General features: G+C 41.9%; 1 protein-coding gene across 2 annotated transcripts in view; it reads left to right on the top strand.

Moving 5' to 3' along the window:
* Positions 1-18,906, top strand: part of pcdh17 (protocadherin 17) — a 56,963-nt gene extending 38,057 nt beyond the window's left edge. For both annotated transcript variants that reach the window (XM_035155751.2, XM_035155750.2), the window contains exon 5: positions 14,138-18,906. In XM_035155751.2, coding sequence (XP_035011642.1) covers positions 14,138-14,835 — 698 coding nt within the window. In that variant the 3' untranslated portion in view covers positions 14,836-18,906. The remainder of the gene's footprint in view (positions 1-14,137) is intronic.
* Positions 18,907-19,217: the final 311 nt, after the last annotated feature.

Below are 19,217 nucleotides of genomic sequence, written 5' to 3'. Positions count from 1 at the left end.
AGGACAGATTTAGAGTGGATCGCTGCTATGTCGCACGGTGCGTAGATTTACAGGTGGTGCGTCTTCAGGTTTCTTCCCCTCCTTTGGCAGATTTATTGCATTGCACAAGCAGGCTGAGGCCAGAACTGTTTGATACAGCAGATAATGAAAACATTTAACCTGCGCCCTGTTAAATGCAGATATTTTGAATAACAAATTCTTCTTCTTGTTCTTGTTCTTTTTCTCCTACGCCGTTTTTACAACAAACACTGGCACTGTGTATCAGTGTGCACATGTAAAACACGTAATTGGTGCATGCCCACTGTTGTTTTGTGTAATAATCATGCACCAGAAACAACAACAAAAATGGTGACTACATATCAGTTTCACCACATTTAGTTAGCACTGCCGGGTCTTATTAATATAGTTTGAGCGTTTGTACTCATTTTTGTGTTTTCATCTGAACGGAGGGATTTTGTAAAAGATAGCTCATAGAAATTTGTTTTTAAAACACAGGATAAAATATCAGTTGAAAAAATATCTTTCGTAGTGTAGACAGGACCTTGATGTCCCAGTATCCATGTCAAGTACAGTATACTCTATTTACTATTTATTTATTCAGTTGCGATGATGGTGCACAATAAATATTACGGCAGTAACTTGTTTCAGCATCCACAAACCCCTTTAGTCGCCAAATTACATGTAAGTAATGCGTATTTCAGTTTGATTTAATTAACCGGAAGGAACTGTAGAAAGACAATAATGATAATATCCACAGTTAAAAGTAGAAGAAAAGTGGAAGATATTTGCACATACACACAGAAGCAGGGTCGGTCTGTCAGATGAGGCTGTTTGGGAAAAAAACAACATCTGACTCATGTCATGTCAGGTAAATGTGCTTAAGCTCACACTATTTACTGAACGCATGTGTGAAACAGATCTTCACACAGTTTCCCTGGGGAATCATGTCAGTTGCTGCAGAGGTATCCCACTGCAGATTTAAATAATCTGAATAAAAATCATTAACAGTGCAGCTCATTGGTGTTTCTATCTCATCCTCCAACCACTGTCAAACTAGGTTTTTAGCCCCAACTGGGATTAAGAAATTCAAATGAATGTGTATTTTTATTTTATTATAAGAAAACATGCATTTCTCGTATTTTTTTTGGGGGCTGTCTGAAACATTTCTCATAACCTCCCGCTCACCAGCAGCCATGACGAATTCATTCCTCTAGGTTTTGGCCCCTTCTTGGATTGCATTAGGCTCGAGTGTCAAGCCTCTCGACACATTGCACCTACCTGCCTTTATTGAGTTTGACCAGTTGCAGCCACTGTAAGGAAGGTATTGCTTGTGGCGGCAAGCTGTCTAATAGCCACGGGGCGAACTGAAATTTCCTTTTCCTCAGGATTCGGACGAATTTGGTTGCCTTAACGAATTTTGTCTTTGCTTCGTAGAGCTCAACGCTAAGAGCACTCAGGGTCATGAGACACCATCGACCCCCCCCGATGTAGTAGGAAAGACGATGTTACTAGAGTGTGGAGTGTATGTGTTGTCATATTACAGTGACAGTTCTGTTGAGACAGAATCAGAAGCACTTTCTCTAATCCCGCTAAAGCAGCACACATGGGAATGATTACTTGCACAAAGCCATGACACCCTGAGATGTTCAAATCCCTTTGTTCAGAAGAGAGCGACAAACAGAGAGGCAGACGGAGAGAGAGAGAGAGAGAGAGAGGGGGAGACAATAAAACAAAGTGATTTAACTCCGCAAATGTGACAGGATTGTGTGATGTCTGGTGGATCTTGTTATTGTGCGGATTGTCGGAATGAAGCCTCCACAAGTCTTAATGTGTTTATCCCTGTTGCTTAAGACCAGTTATCAGGACCTGGACCACAGTGCCGCGGTTTCGCTGCTAAATCCACTCAGTTCAAGAAGAGATCCCTCGAATGTAGAGTGTTGGGAAAATAACATCATTAAAGTAGCACAGTTAAAATGTAAAAATATGGTGGAGTGAGGCGCTTCAAAAGACGACCCTCTGTGAATTGGCAACAAAAGGTTTCCCTTCATTCTTTCTTTAATAGGGTGTTTTAAAACCTGTTTTCTCCTTGGATAGAAACAGGATTTCTGTAATGAGCTGGTGACTCACAGATACTCTCGGCTTAATTTTCTTTTAATTCCCTGCCCTCCCCTCTTTTTTTCTCTCTTTCCCTGTTTCATTCTCACTTTATTTCTTGTGCTCGCTATCTCTCTAAATAGGCCAAGGCAAGCCAAGTTTCTCTGCCGACGATTGGGGGGGAAGGAAGTAGATTAAGGTTATTAACAGGCAGAAGGATGTTGATCAGCCTTTCTGGTCTCTGGTCTAATGTCTGGTCTATACTGTGCTCCCCGCTAACACTCTTCTATGCCCTTCAAACATGGTGCGATTGTTTGTTTGGTGTGTGTGTGTCGTGAAGGAAGTGTCGTTTGACTGAAACAGCCCATTCGATTCCCCACAAATATGCCCAAATGCAATCTAAGTGTTTCACGCAGCGACCAAAGCGGCACAAAAAAAAGAGTACGCTCTCACTCACATCTGCAAACAGTAAGTAGTAGTGAGTAGAAATAAAACATGGTGCAGGCATGCTGTGTCTGTTTATGTTGCTTATGACTGAACATGCTGCGATGCACACACAATAAAGACAAGGCGCACACAGGCACGCTATATTTAGATGACAAACTGCCATAAACCCGGGCTAAAGAGGGAAGAAATAAACAAAAGAGAGGGAGGAAGAAGGAAAGAAAAGCGAGGCGGTCCAGAAGCATCCCCTGTCACGGTGCAATCCCCCATGTCCTAATTACACAGGCTTAGAGGAAACGGAGGATTAGCCACTGATTCAGCACGCTTCTCGCCTCATCTTCTAATAAGTCCCTTCTTGTCTCCTTGCCACCCTTTGTGCCACCCTCCATGTCTCTCTCCAGGTAAAGGTAGCGAGATACTATTGACCTGTGGCTTCCTGTCTTTTTTTTTGTTCCTTGCGGTGCTGTCTCCCTCAGACAACACCAGCTAATCCCATTGTAAAAGTAGGCTGTGCAGCCGACTTGTTTTTTTTTTTAATAGCTGCTCTCATCATTGTTTGCTCAATATTTGGACACAGGACAGTGTTTTCATCAGTAAAACATAGCAATGCATTATTAAGTGCACATCCTTTGTTTTGTGTGTGGTTCTCTGTGTGTTTGTCCACTTTATTACCGAGTAAATATGCTTTTCATATTTCTTTACTGGCCAGCTTTAGACTAAGCGTACCCTCTGGGGTCCAGCCATTCATCTGTGAATGCAGCACAAGGAGCATGTTTTATTTATGGCAAAAATATCTTTATTTACATATAATGTAGACTCAAGCTGAGGAAACCAGTTTAAATTGCTGATGTGGGGCGTTCACATAATATCTCATATGTCCAAAGGCAAATGACACACATTTTTTTTTTTTATTTCCAAAATCCAATTCACAATAATGGGCATGCTTTGAATAGAAAAGGCAGTAAAACCAATTAACCTAACCATTTCACACATAATAGATTGTATTTAATTATACATTATGGTGTGGATTATGGATTATAGTATTTATTAGGTTGAATCACAACAACACTTTTTGGAGGGACGCTGCGTGGGTCAGCAAAGAACCCATTCAATTTTTTGGATCGAGATATGTTTTTTTTTAATTATTGTGAGATATGACATATTTCAACATTTTCATTGATTTCTCAGGCTTCTTTTGAGTGTGTGCAATTTGGTGCAGATCTAAATAGAAATTTGAATCTACTGAATTTAAATGTGTTTTCAAAGGGGGACTGTTGGGCCTTGGTGGGGGTGTGTGCGCTGTTAGTGCCCTTGTAGTTGTATTCGTCATTATATATACATAAACAAGGCCGATAGAAAAAAAGTATTGTTTAGTCATACAGTCATATTTTGAAGGGGCCATTTATTCAGTTTTCATAGCTTACAGCAAAATCCAGTATATAGATATGTCATGTGAGAATTGTACTGAATTAATGCACCTCTCTGCATGTATGCATTGCCATGTGCATGGTACAACAGACGTGTTTTCTTCCAGGTTGCTTTTACATGTTAATTGGTTGATAGGTATAAATAACTTGATGACAGCAGGAGTGATGTTAAAGGTTGTTCCTCTCAGACATCTATATCTAATGGCTTGCCTGTGGCTGCTCTGCTGCAATCGCTCCTCCACTCAGGGAGCGAGAGACCGGGGAGCACGAGGAGCGAGCTGTAGCTGCAGGAAATGTGAATTATACAAGGTCTTAAGTCACAGGTTGGGGGGAAAGAGATTCAGGCTTTTTGATTGGCTGAGGCGAGGATCTTCCTTGACTGACCTTGCAATATTCATTAAGTGGCTCTGTGAACAGTGAATGTTCCGAGCCGCTGCGTGCACCCTCCCAAAACAGACAGAAAGCACGCAAAAAAGAGTTTACTCTCCGTGTTCGTTCTCTTCTTCCCTGTTCGTCTGTCTCTTGCAGTGAAACCACCTCAATGAGGAACTCTTAAAGCTCTGTTGCTCAAACAGCAGTTGGAACTCACACGTGCCGCAAATGTGTTTTGCCTTTCTGGCCTTGGAAAGGTTCCCATGGCAGTTCATTACTGTTGAGCCTGTTTGTCGAGGTTGTTTTTTTTTTTTTCTTGTCTGATCATCAACAGATAACAGAGAAACGGCAAGATACAGGCCACCACCCCCCCCCTTTTTTTTTTGTTCACACCGTTGACTCAGGGCCGACCTTCAATAACAATTAAGCAGATAGCAGAAACTTTTGATTTTTGTTGCACGCGGTTCACTAAAGCCTGTAGTAGTAAAAATACACAAATTACAAAGAAAGGCTATTCATATTTTAATGGGGCATCATTAAATGAGTTTCATTAAAATTATCAATATGCCCTCTAGTTGTGGACACATGCGGAGTACAAGTGCCGATTTCGTTCTGCTTAGTTCAGATGCAAATGGACACATGCACGCATGCACGCGCGCGCGCGCACGTACGTGCTGCATCCTTTACATAACCAGGTAGGGCACTTGCAAACAAATTAGCATTCATAAGGAGCACGTTGTGTATTTTATGGCCCTTGTTGTTGCTGTGTTAAAGGGAAAGTGCTGTTTGAAAAACACCAGGCACCACCCACAGCACACAGTCCTGCTTGCTCATCATTGATCAGGCTTTGTGTGTTTTTTTGTTTGAGTATGAGCTTATGCTCCTCTTCCTCCTCCTCTCAGGTTTTTATCCCTCTCTCTCCTATGCATAAATACACTCTCCTCGGGGTGTTCTTTGAACAACTTAGCCGGGCATTAGCTGACGGAGGAGCTGCAGTTGTTGAGGGAACGCCTGAAGAGAGGACGTGTTTGATCCTGAGATATATGTCCTTGATTCGGTGTCTGCGTCGCCAGCCACCGGGTACCCCCACCGCCGCTGCCAAGCATTTCCTGCTATGTATCGGTATTCTGTTGCCTCCCACTGTGATAAAAGCTATTGCACTGGGGAGAAGTATCCCTCTCCTTTTGCTAAACCACCGACTACACAAAGCAATCCACAACTAGTCCCTCAACACACAACAACACTCACAGTGGCGCTTTGAATTGCGCCAATCAACAATGTATCATTTAATACATAATTGTATTTATTTGGATACAGCTTCATTATTTAGATGCTGATTGTTAAAACCTAAACAATGAGTTTCACTTGTAAAAAGAAGAGAAATGTATTTAAGGCTGCAGTTTACTCTGAATTACTGTTTAAAATCACATAATAGACACCATTACTGTTGTTGATAGGTTTCATGCAGAGCAGTGAGCCAGTATGAAATGTGTGTCCCACAGCAAACTGTGATGAGTACACCAAAACAGCAGTTTCGCGGAAATACTATTGCATCGCATTCTCTTCAAACGATGTTGGCAAAACAGACCGGCCAACTGTAGAGAACAACCTGCATCCCCAGCACAACCCTGTTTAAGAATCATAACAATATGAGATGCAGTAATTCACTGGAGTAATGTTCTCATTTCCACAATAACAATGCTGTGTAAGGAGAAAGGAATATAAACTAACAGGATCTATTTCTGAAGCAATGAGAAATACAATATTCCGATCTCCACAGACCTGTGTCATTATAAAACCAAACTCACAGCAGAAAACGCAACAGAGGGAGTTCCACAATCTGGGTATCACGCTTTATTTAGGTATTCACTAGGGAGTTCCAAATCGAAAAAATAAACATAAAACTTTAATTCGTTATTCATTTCATGTATTTGTCAAATTTTGTCAAAAATGGGAAACGAACAAATCTGGCCACAGACCAATTTTATGCACAAGTCAATTTTGTGCAAGTCGGATTCATAAATGAACAATGAAATAACAAATTGTTGTTTTGATTTTAAGATTTTTGGCTTCCCAATAAAAATAACAAATGATAGACGGATGCTTAATTACAAAAACATAAAAAGGAAAACAAGATAAAAAAACATTGAAAACCATATTCATTATTTTTTTTACGATAGTTCTCATTTCTCAGAAAACATTTCTAAAATATCTAAGATTGCTCTTTAGAAAAAACACAATCTGTCACCCGGAGTGTTAAAATCTACTTTTAACTGTGGTTGAATAGTGGAGCGGCGACCTGAGACGTCATAAGATGTTTACTAAACATGAGACTCAGTCAAAGTGGAGACTCTCTCGTCTGTGCAAGTCAAATATTTAGTCGCCCTGATTGGTTGAGAATGTGGAGGGGCAGGGGAGCGGGCCGAGGCGTTGCATGGATCAGCTGGGCGAGATAACAGTTGGCGAGGAGATTAAAAAACACAATCACACACACGTGCGCACACAAACACACACTGTGAGCTCCCTCAGGTGAACAGGTGCAGTCATGGTCCGTCACAGATGCTCCGCACAATTTGTCAGCTGCCATTCCTCCTGTCCACCTTGGGTGGGTTGGGGGGGGATGTTCACTACAACACAACTTCACCACACAACCACATGATGTACTATGTAATCATCCTGCAATCTCGTAGGCTACTTTACTAGAGTGTAGAGCTGCCTAATGACTACCTACTTGTACTTGATGGTCAAAAGATTGAGCAGCGCCGTGATGGATGCAGAATTGAAACGTTATGTAGTTTTTTACTTTTTTCGCATCTTTTTTTTTAACTGATGCTGTTGCTACTAGTGTGTGTGTGTGTGTCTGGGTGTGTGTGTGTGTGCGGCACTCTCGCGGTTCCTCCCCTCCCTCCCTGGGAACCACAGTGTGTGACAGAGGGACATTAATCACAGGGCTGGGTAATAAAGCGAGGAGGGATGGGCATGTAGGGCCAGGGGGGCAGGCGTCTGGAGGGAGAAAAGGGTGTTTAGGGAAATCACAGCATGCTTTATGACACACACCGATACACAGGCCCAATTTTTACACTCACAGGTTTAGGTGCACATCCTTCATGCGCCATATTGAAAGCTTCCACCCCGGAAAGTTTGAAAAATTAAATTGAGGAGAGAGAGAAGGCAAAAGAACAACTCAGGGCTTTAGGAATGACTTTTTGCTCGTCTGTGTTGGGGCAGCGGAGCCTTGTGCCTTCTTGTGGCTTCTGTGTGTGAATTTGCGCGGCTCATTAATTAAGTGTTAATTTAGTGAAAGACCTTCTCTGGAAGGAAAACGGAGGGGACTTTCTTTTTTGTGTAGTTTGAAAAGAGATGAGAGGATTTTAATGGTTCAGTAGAAGAAGCTACTTCACTGATGCTGTGAAGTCTCATGAATGAAAATCAGACGGTGATAAAATGTTAAACTGTGGCTCTTTGTATATGGTCACATGCTAAACTGGAGCAAAATCCACAATTTAGAAGTTTAACAAGTTCTTCCCTTGAACATTTACTTTTGACCTCCTTGCATTATTGGAGTTTTTTAATATCAACCTCATTCCATCTTGACATTTTGCAGTAGACACTGGGTAGTGAATCATATCAAGCAAAGTTGTGGCAGTGGATATTGTGTGTGTGGGCGTATGCGTCCCTACGGGTATGCATTACCACCGTCGATCCTTCGTTGTGTATTTTCTGTTGCATCGGCACTTGCTTGTCGCTCCTCAAGGAGTATTAGGAAAGGGTAGGTTGAAAAATGAGGTACCGATAATAGTCTTCTGTTCTTGTAAATCCACCATAAGAGGCTCAGTGCTCCACATCGTCATGATCGGGGCACACGATGAGCAGAAATCAGTGAGGGTGACGAATTTTATTTTTAACCGTCATTCGGAAAACTCTAAAAAGTTCAATGTCATAATTTGATTGGGTCTTTCCGGCAAAGATGAATTTGCAATATGTCAATATAAGAGTTGTGATTTTGGCTCTATTTCAGTTTTTTAGTTGGAATTATTAATTGCAAATTAACTCGCACATTCGCTGTTTTACAAAAACCTGCATATTCTGCGTATAAAACTACTTTTCTGTTGTTGTCCTTGCCTTACTCTGTTTTCATATAGTTGGCACTAATTTCATGCTTTTTAAAAACATTTTTAGATCTTCCTCTGTGCTTTTAAATAGAATTCATCATTTGAATTATTCATAATTTATTCTGAAAGAATGGCCTCTAAAAATGTCCCCGTCACATTTAGAGAGATAGATGTAGGGACTGTTTTTTTTACATTTGAGATAAGGCACCTCATTGGCTCAGAAAGTAATTAACAAATCCTTTATTCATCTATCTTCTCACTCGGCTTTTAGAAGACAGCAGTATATGATGTTGACAAATAACAGTGAGGCAGGATCGCTCCCTTCTTGTTTTTTGCAATGTCGGTGAATTAAGGGTCTTTCCGAATTGGTAAATGTATCTTCTGACACTTTGTCCTTTTGCTATTACGCAGAGGATTTCTTAGAGCTGTTTTCATATCTGTTTCATGTGCTCTTAGCAGTAGAGATAACTGGCAGCTACATACCTCATTCATCCAGTTCGTTGTCACGCAGTCTTGCTATTCTGCCCTAAAGCAAGAAAGTTAACCCTGCCAGAGGTAGCTAGATAGCCCCGGCCGCTGTTTTTAAAAACACCTTCACAAGTACAAAAGATTACTTGGAATTAATTAAACTTTTTGTTGATAAGAAATGTGTAATAAACATCTGATTCCAATCAGGAATAGGAGTCAAGTTTCTACAACAGAGCTGCGAGGATGGAAACATCAACAAACCTGACACTCGGGACTGAAGCAAATTCTTTTTACTCCATTGTCTGAGGGCATTTTTACACCAGACCAAGGTCGAACAAAGGTTCATGTCTTTGTTTGCATTTGATAAATTTTACTTTCCCATTTTAATTTAGGGATCTCACTAAAGAATGTTGTAGGACATTATGTATGTCCTGTCGTGATCAGCTATGCGTCCACCTACACTTGGCGTTGATTTGTTGGACACCGGCGTGTAGTAGTCTTTCTGTTTGAATGGAGATAATGGATGAAGTGGTTCATTCGGTTCATTACACTGTCTCTGTGATATCATTATGCTATTACTGCCAGCATCACCACCTTGAGGTGCAGTACTTGACTTGAGTTCAAATGCACCAAATGAAAATCTGCATCGTTCAAATATACCATCAGAGACAAAGACCCAAAAAAAGGGTTTTCAGACTAAAAACAAATCGAATCATTGCTCATTTCAAACGAGACAGAAACCACCTCTTCTGGTAAATTGTTGTCCGAGGCACATTTCACACTTGTGACTTTGGTTCAGACGTAACTGAAAATAGGTCTGGACCAAACTAAAGAGGTTCTGGTTCATTATGAGTAATCCCCAAAAAAAGATTGTCGCATGTCACTGCCTCGTCCCCTCTCCTTTCCCATTTGTTACCATTCAGAGCCATTATGGTTATAAACCTTCCTTTTCTAAGCTTGTATGTAAGATAAAATTCAAGAACAATTTTTTTCTTTAGCTGTGCGATATCAGTAGCCAAGATTATAGACTTGATAGGGAGTGAACATTGAAAGATACAAATGCTGTTTCCTCATTGTAAACACAGATGGATATCTTAATGTCTTGACAAATATTTTGGATTTTAGCCAAAAGCTGAAATATTAATGTTGCAAAAATAATATCATAATAGATTGAGGACATTAACTTACAGGACACGATCATAAAACATGAAAGTGACTCGACAGTACGTAGTTCGTATGGTCATTAGGTAACTTTTTCTTAATGATTTACTTTATATTCACCAATAGTGAATAATGCAAATTATTAGTGTTTCATCATTGCACCATATCAAGTCACTGACTGGGAGATGAATCAAAACGGGACAAATGATTGCCTTCTCTGCCTTCATTGCCTTCATTGATAGCGTATCTATCGGCGTAATTCATCTTGCACCATATATACCACAGCAAGAGAGAAACTGGAGAGGGAGCGACTGAGCACGCCCCTGTTAGCCAAATCATTGCAGGCACATTTGTCCTTGGTAGATCATCGCAGAGAGCTGGTGGAACCACGCTGGAGAGGGAGAGAGGGAGCGGGAGAAGGATGGAGAGAGGGAGATGAATGTCACCCTTGCTCTCGTATGTCATATTGTTAGCAATAGATATGAGGAGAACGCCTCAAGGTTGAACGTGCAGCTTGAGACATGAATAATCTATCATAGGTTTCCTCCAACTAAATAGAGGGAAATATGTCTGCATGGATTATTTATGCTTTAATATGCACACAGTGAATGGACAATCACCTCTGAGAGCACGAAGACATTGTAGGGGCCAAGTTAATTGTGTGTGTCTGGAACACGTGGCGAGCCTGGCTGTGTGAAAAGCCAGCGGACGTCTGGCTGTTGAGCTCGGTTACATGTTGGGTTTATACTTTGTGGCTCGGTGATAGATTACAGTAATAGCGTGTTCTGGACGCAGACTGTATTCAGGTTTGTATTATTTATGTACATGCTCTCGACCAAATCATCGATCTCGGTGCACTGACATGTTGTTTAGTCGTGTCGTGTCAAACGCATTCGCTCACTCCCACACCATTTAGATGTAGTCCATTCCACACTGGACTCAGTGCTGCTTTCCAGCTCAACCTTATTTCCTCCTCAGTTGACTGCCTCGACAGGGGAAATGTCAGACTCTCTTTGCCAGCGCTGTTTGGCTTCTTCAAACATTTGTGAAGTGTTAAGCTCATCGCTACAGCTTAGGAGGACACTCTCTCAGGGAATCTAGGCTGCTGACCCGCAACACAGCAAAGATGGACCTAGCCAAGTGCACTCAAGCACAGCCACTCTGCCTGCTTATTCGCATCAACGAAAAGATTGTATTAGTCCCAAGTTTGTGGTCTTTAAAGCAGCACTCTGGCCATCCTGTGAAGGTCCATGCATCACGTAATGTAATTGATGGGGTGGCGTTACAGCTCCGAACAGTAATGTTGTCTTCTCACATTTGGTTGGGAATGATGGTGGAAATGGTTTACGGCTCTGAGTAGCCTCACTCCAGCTCCTTCTTTTAAATGTTGCCTTTGATACAAGCAAAGACTAAGAGATCATTTTCAACCCCTGTGTTAATATATCTCTCGAAATTTAAACCTGCCGGCATTGGTTTCAGACTCCAAACCACAACAGGCTTGTTACAGGAAGATAAATCACACTAATTTAAAAATGTGTTGTTCATAACGTACTCTATATGAGGTTGAAGATTCACCACGAGGAATCAAGGTTCAAACCATTAACATTCAGTGGGGAGGGTGAGAGCCTATTTTCGGTTAATTATAAATGTGTTTATCTGACTGCTAAACTCAAATATTGCTCTGTGCTACTTGTGCTACTGACACTTTCCTAGGGCTATAAAAACATCAACAATGCAGAAATTAAGGTCCTATGAGCAGACTTGCTTTGTTCCTTTTAACAAGGAAAGTTGCATCAGTCCTGCTGCCATTCGTGTTGCATTTTAACATACAAGCAAGTGTTGAAATAATAATAGGTCTGCTGTTTGTCTGCAGCGTTTGGCTCCACAAACAAGCCGAGATGCATCACACGACTCAAAACCAATATGCAAATTAGCCTTTGCTGCTCTATTTGTTCAGAAGTCTGTGCAAGCAGACCTTTGGATTTAACCTGGGAGCGGTGTTACAGGCTGGTGTGCTGCTGCGTTCTGGGCTTTGTCTAACCTGTGAACTTCATACTTCTTCAAAGGTGACGTGAGCAATTTCGAACAGAGCCTGTTGATATTTAAACTCGACAGCAAAACAAACATACCCCTTATTTCAGAAGCGCCACCCTCCCCAATTCGTGGAGGGGTGTTGCCAAGGCAACAACACAATCCAAAGCATTTGATACAGCGTGGAAGTGAATACGTTCTAAAAGCACGACGTTAGCTTTTCAAATTATGCACCCAAGTGTTTTTAGAACCTTTTACGCTATGAAACCACTTGAACATTGTACAAACAAATACAACAGGACTAATCCTGCAAAGACAATATGCTAAGGGGAGGCATTGGTTGGGATTAGCTTTCACAAACATCAGCAAACGGGACAAAACAAACTGATGCATTGATTCTAGGAAACGTCGCTAAACAATTGTAATCCAACGTCTGAGCAGAAACGGAGCAACCTATGCATCCGTCTTCACGCTGCTAAACTCTCTGAGGTCTCCCACAGCGAACTGACTGGCAATCAGGACTATTGAGAGTAATGTTGGTGGGCGGTCAAGTGGTCCACTGCGCATCCATGAAGTTGTTACCAGCCCTGTCAGTCTCTGCATTCCTTCCACGCAGCCGCCTTAACGCCACTGCGGATATATCTACTGCAACCCTAATCAGTCCCATTCGGTCTGGCAGTGACATAAGGGTAGACTGTTATTTTTCCTTCCGCTAGTAATCCTTAAATTAGAGTTATCTGTAAGCATGTGCGCCCCCCCCCCCCACCATCATCTCTTTTTTTCTTGTCTTGTGCTCGAGCACGAACGCCCATTTTTGCCAGTTGACTGCATCGTCGTTGGGCAGCTTGGTCCAAGCCACTTTTTCAAATTTTCCATTCACAGAGCCAGGGCTGTGTCAGAACACCAAGTTCATTCAGTACACAGAGAACAGACAGTTATTGGACCTTGAGGTGATAGATTCAATTGGACAAATAAAATTGGTGTTTGATTAGAACGAAACCAACTTTTTTAAATGCACCACACTCAGATGTGTCATGTAGCCCATGCTATTCATCTGTTTTAGCCCATTTGACAGTTACAAGAAATGTCAAATTTAAAACTCTGTGTTTTAAAGAATGTTTTCTTTTCTAAAGGACAATTTACAGTATAATCCCCTGTCAAATAAGGGAAAGAGAAACAAGAATAAGTTGTACCAATTTCATTTGTGTAATCTTTACTGTGTGGCTGCTGGTTGGCTTCTCTTGGTTTCATCCCACTCAGCCAATGGAAAAAATCCATTTGTGGGACAACAGATGCTCCATTTTTTTTTTCAGGTTTTCACTTCATGCCCAAGAGGAGAAAAAAAAAATATCCTCTTCTTTTTATTTTTTTATTTTTTTTAACCAAGTTCTGGATCCATTTGACACAGGCATGAACACTCCCATAATCAGCCAGAGTGTGCATCCTTCTGAATAGAGATGAAAGAGGGGAACACACACACTCACACTTATGCACACATGCATGCACACGCAACAAGAAGGAGCCCGCAAATAAACAGGCACAAACACACAGGGAAGAAGCACAAACCATTTGGCACTGTCTGTCTGTCTAGGGAGGGCTTCAAAGCCCACTGACATGAATTTATGATAACGGCACTATGCCTTTGCCAAACCTCAACTGTTGTTGTTTTTCTCTCGCTCCCTCTCCATCCTTTCTGTATGCTCTGCCATCGCCTTGATCAGAGCTTTGGAAAATGCTAGCAGGTGTCCCCCAGTCCCTCAAAAGGTGTGTGTGGGTAGTTGTGTGTGTGTGTGTGTATATGCCCACATGTGTTTGGAATGGGACATCCTTTGCAGGTTCTTTTTTTTTTTTTTACATCATTTCCTTTGGCGCTACTTCCCTAACTTTGGACTCTTTGTACAGTTCAGTTTCATAATAGTACTATGATTCGGTCTCCCTCTCACTGTGTGGTTTTACTTTTATTCTATGCACACTGCTGAAATTAATTCAATCTTTTCTCCATCTCCCCTCCCTTTCTTCTATCTGCAGATGAGGATTGTGTGAATTGTACGGAGGAGTGCCGGGTACTGGGTCACTCTGACCGCTGCTGGATGCCCCAGTTCCCTACAGGAGGAAACCAGGCCGAGGGCATTGACTACCGCAACAATATGTTTGTGCCAGCGGGGATGGAGACTGTTCCCGAGACAGAAACCTATGAGACTGTCAACCCCAACGGCAAGAAGACATTCTGTACATTTGGAAAAGAGAGACGTGACCACACTATTCTGGTCGCCAATGTCAAGCCCTACTTGAAGGCAAAACGGGCCCTCAGCCCACTGCTCCAAGAGGTACCCTCAGCCTCCAACAGTCCTACAAAGGGCTGCTCCACCAATTCTCCTTGTTCCTCAATCAAAAGCCCAGCAGACGGAGCTGAAGGTAAACCTCCTCCTGCCTCGTGCTCCGGCCACTACGGGCCTCCTGATGGTCAGTACCTGTCCCCAACCAAACAAACCAGAGACCAGGGGGTCTACCCACCCTTGCCGCCCTCAGACCCAGTGGCCAAGGTGCTCGCCGAGGCACGCTCCAGGATCAGCCAAGAGGCTGCAGGGGAAATGGAGTGTCCCATGGAGCAGATGGAGCCTGACGTAAATCGTGACGGAATGGATGCTGACCAGGTGGTGAGAGACATCGACAAGCTATTGCAGGACTGCAGAGGAAGTGAGGCCACTGGCACACTCAGGAAGTGACACAGAGGACTGCAGAAAAACAAAAATGGGAGGTCGACAGAGGAATAGGATGCTATTCCAAAAACTCTCATACAAAACTGTCACCAAAACAAATCAAAAGGTTGAACGGCTCTTCTGAAAGGAGCTCTTTTCACACTATTTGTTGTTGAAAATTACCAACACTGGACAGAGGATTGGAACATTTATTATGTCAGTCATTTTGCACCAGTTTTGGTGCTAAGATCCCAACCAACAAAAAAGAACTGGGTTACAAACATCTGAATTCTGCTGAATTTATAAACTCTTTTTTTGTTTTGGATTCTTAAGCAAACTGCAGAGGCTTATGCCTCTGGCACCTCGCAAGCTATTATCTAAGTGCCCACCAGCTCATAAGTGTGTTGTTCATGGTCTCTCGTGAAATCCTACATATCTGAGTGTGTATAGACGGATTTCTGTTATGTGTGATGGCCATAGAAACTGACTGAAGAAGAACTATGGTCAGACATGACAATCGACACGGAAACAGAGAAACAAATTCTAATCTACTTGGGACATTGAAAGACCAAAATACACAAGCAACCTTATCTTTTCTGACTTTAATATAGGTGTTAAATGTGTGATGGATCCTGTATCTTAACATGAAGAGATTGGTTAATCAGGGGTATGTTCACAAGGGTCGGTTATGGACTTGGGGGTTGGACGGGCTTTAATGCTCTGCTGAAGGAGAATTATAAAACAGTGTGACCATGTTTCACCTGTCATTTGTAGCCACATGTGTAAGTTGTGTCTTTCTCACGCCTCTATTTAAACGTTCATGTTGCAGACCGGTGTACTTGCACACACCTATTTTATACATGTGCACTACACTGTTACTCATACACATGCACTGATGCCCCTACACACACGCAAACACACACACACACACACACACGTACATATTAATGCTTACACACAACTGGCCATCTGTGTAATTGTCTTATACATGTACATCATCAGCTTTCAGTCCCTTGTGTACAGTGAATTATCATGTGTGTGACTATGCCTTAAGGCAATCACGAGTTGTATAAAAAGGGACATTTTCCTCAACTGTGAAAAAAGGATATCTATATGATTATATAGATGACTATATGTATGAATCCATGTATAGTGTCCAAATATTAACAGAATATTTATACATTTTATAAAAAAAAGAAATGAGGAATCTCAGCAAAACGTGTCCTGCGGTTTAAGGTGAAGCGCGGGGCACTGCCTCGATTGAACTGCAAAGGACACTGCCATTGTTTTGAAGACAAATATCCAAAAATATAAATAAACAAGAAAATGTCCCTTCACATTATCACTATACATAATATCATTATATGTGTAAATGTATCCAATTTAGATGTGTTTACATCAAAAAATTGACATATTTTTATTGATTTTTCTGCAATTTCTGTGCATTTGAGCCAAATTGTTATGTGTACAAAAGCTATATTGTGTATTTTATTAAATTAATATATAGTTGTGTTGCAATATACATGGGCTTATATTGTATTTGGCAAAAGTTGCCTTAGTAGCTGTCGAACTCTGTGAGTTTGCTTTAGTTTGGGTTTTGTTGGTCTTTATTTTTCCCCCCCCTCTCTATTCTGCATCTTTGCAGGCTGGCTTCAGTGCTTTTGAGATGTCGCCTCTTTTTACCCTGAGATCCAGCTGGATCAAATACAATAACTGTTGAAAGCTTAATGAGCCAGCTGATCTAGAATACAATTCAAACCAACAACAAAAAGCAACAACCACACGATAACAGTTTGACTATTTTTACTGAGCAGATTTTTACAGGGCAGCTATTTTTCTTTAACAACAACTAGTACGTGTATTTTGTGTTTCGATTCCTTTTTACTTTCTTTCCAAAAAAAGAAACCTGCCATATGGAAAGCGGAATGGTTTCCTTGGTGATCATAAAACTGCCTTACTGTCTCTGCGGAGAGCTTGTTGTATCTGTGGAGCTTGTGACTGCTTATAAAAGCCCTGGTCCACCAGAATGTGCATTTTCTATAAAAGGACCAAAAGAGGTTCTTTTCCAGCAGTCTGTGTCGTTTATGTCTGTACTCCTTCTCGATACGTGTTCGACTTCTCATACTTTGCAGAGAGACTTGACATCTGAAATTCTATCTGAAGTTCCTTTTGGGTTTGATGTGTTAGCTGTGTAGATGGACGGTTTATATAACCAAGTGTCTTCACATTCAGGCTTTCTTAAATACAAAAAAAAAAAGAAGATAGACGTTTATTTTTGAAAATTTTGGCACATTTCGGCCACTCTCTGCGATTATAACGGGAGGTGCTTTTTCTAATATTCTCTGAAGGTAAACTGCGCAGAACTGTAGGCTGTTAGATTAGACGTGTTTTTGGACAAATGTGACCGCAATCACCAAATCTATGTAAGATGCAGCCATGAGAGGGAACAGCGACTTGGTGAACAGTGACCCGGTGTATTTACTGTATGAGTGGATCTGAGTTGGAATCTCGACAGCTGATTATATCCTGGAGACATGTCACTTCTTGAGTGTTTTGGTATTTGCGTTCTTGCTGTTTTTTCCTTCGGTAAAGGTACATGCTTGGACATTTCTCCTGTCATTCTGCCATTCTGCTGTCGTCTTTGTTTCACATCATTATTATTATTTTGCTCCTCAGCTGTCTGCTTACTCTTCTCTGAGGAGCAAAGTAACTGTTGCCTTTTCTCTGCTCTTTTGTCTGAAAAAACAACAACAACAAAAATTGGTTTCAGTTTACCCTTCCTCTTTACCTGAGAGATGGCAGAGGCTGTTTTTAGAAGACGGATTGGAGGATTTGACGGTGGAGGAAAATATTTGTTTATTTTTAAATTAGATTTTCATTGTCTTTGTTATCTTGCTCAAATATCTGGATAACTCAAACATGGTTGACGTTCACAACATACCAAATATACAAACAGTTAAAATGTTATATTTAAAGTGCGCACTGCTTCTGTGATCTAATCGAAAAGGCTTGTGCATGCACGTAAATACACACTTAGGCAACACACTGCCTTTTATTTAAACCATATCACAACCTCTTAAAGGTAAAGTAAGGGTCGGAAGAAAGGGCAAAGGTCTACCGCTTCCACACTACACGTCGTTTTATCTCATTGTGCTCAGTCATGTGTATGTGCTTGATTCGCCTGTCACGCCTCCATCGTTTGACGAAACAACTCCTTGCTTATTTATCCATTTTCACCTATGTTCTTCAGCCTTGACTCCAGCTCACGTTAGGGCTCTATCGCTGTGGTCTCTCTCTTTTTATTTCGTCTTGACCTAAAACAAAGTGCAGGGGGTCGACCCGGGATCCCGTCATTTGCACAGATTCTGAAGCTGCCACGAACGGTCACTGTCACGGCCGAGGCGCGTTGTGAGTGCTGTCCCCTCTGATGGTGTTCTGCCGGCCCAGCCACGCTCCGTATGCACTCGCAAAGCGTGGGCAGGAAACGAGCTGGGTCCAATGGATGGAAGGTGTTCTTTAAAGCCATGGCGCCCCCCCCCCTCCCCACCTCTCAGGCTATTTGCAGTGTAATAGAGCAGAGGCTGCTGCTGAGGTCAACGCATAGTAGGAGATTGAACATAACGCAAGGCCTCTCATTACTGTCTAATTAAACACTGTTGACATCATATACCGTTGGCAGTGCATTACGCAAATCTAGAGTGGGTTATTTTTGCCCACTTGAGACTGTTGGTTTTACCGAGTGATTAGAACGAGGCCTCGCTGAATGTGGCTGACCGCCTCGGGTCTCTGACTCACGCTGATGCAGGTGCACACAGACGCAGACAGCCACTGCTTCACACACACACACACGGAGATGACATGCCATTTTGGTTAGTTAAAACAAGCACCCAATGTTTGTCAGTGTCGTCCCCCCCCCCCCAAGCCCACACTGATAGCTTAGGGCTCCACGCTGCAACGGGCAACTGGTGAAAAGACCAGGGACATTCATTTGTATGGATTACTTCAACTGCTATTGTCTAAAGGCTGTGTTCATTGTGATCTATCTGAAAAAAAAAAAAGACGAAAAGATCAAATAAAAAAGCAATTACTAATACTGTTTGCTCTTGTCCTTGTGTGAGTTGGTTGAGGAATAGCCGGTCGTGGATTTGATTTAATTTCTCGTATCCCAAGCGATAACCTCGCACACCTGATTGCTCTCTCTCAAGCATCTGCATGGCCGGGTTTACCTTCGTCAAACAGGATTGCATTGTTAACCTTTACAGTGCCGGATCGGAAAAGATAGAAATCGCCTTCATCGGTGTTAAACGTATGCACATATGCAAGCGCCTCGCACTCGAGCATTCACCGACTTCGCATTTTGCTTCGGGCAAAGGATTCTTCATTCATCACATTAGTTCACATTTCTGCTA

Source organism: Hippoglossus stenolepis, chromosome 1 (genome assembly GCF_022539355.2).
Source record: "Hippoglossus stenolepis isolate QCI-W04-F060 chromosome 1, HSTE1.2, whole genome shotgun sequence".
NCBI classification, from domain to species: Eukaryota; Metazoa; Chordata; class Actinopteri; order Pleuronectiformes; family Pleuronectidae; genus Hippoglossus; species Hippoglossus stenolepis.
Note: the sequence above shows the minus strand (reverse complement) of the source record. Positions and strands in the feature narration are given on the sequence as shown.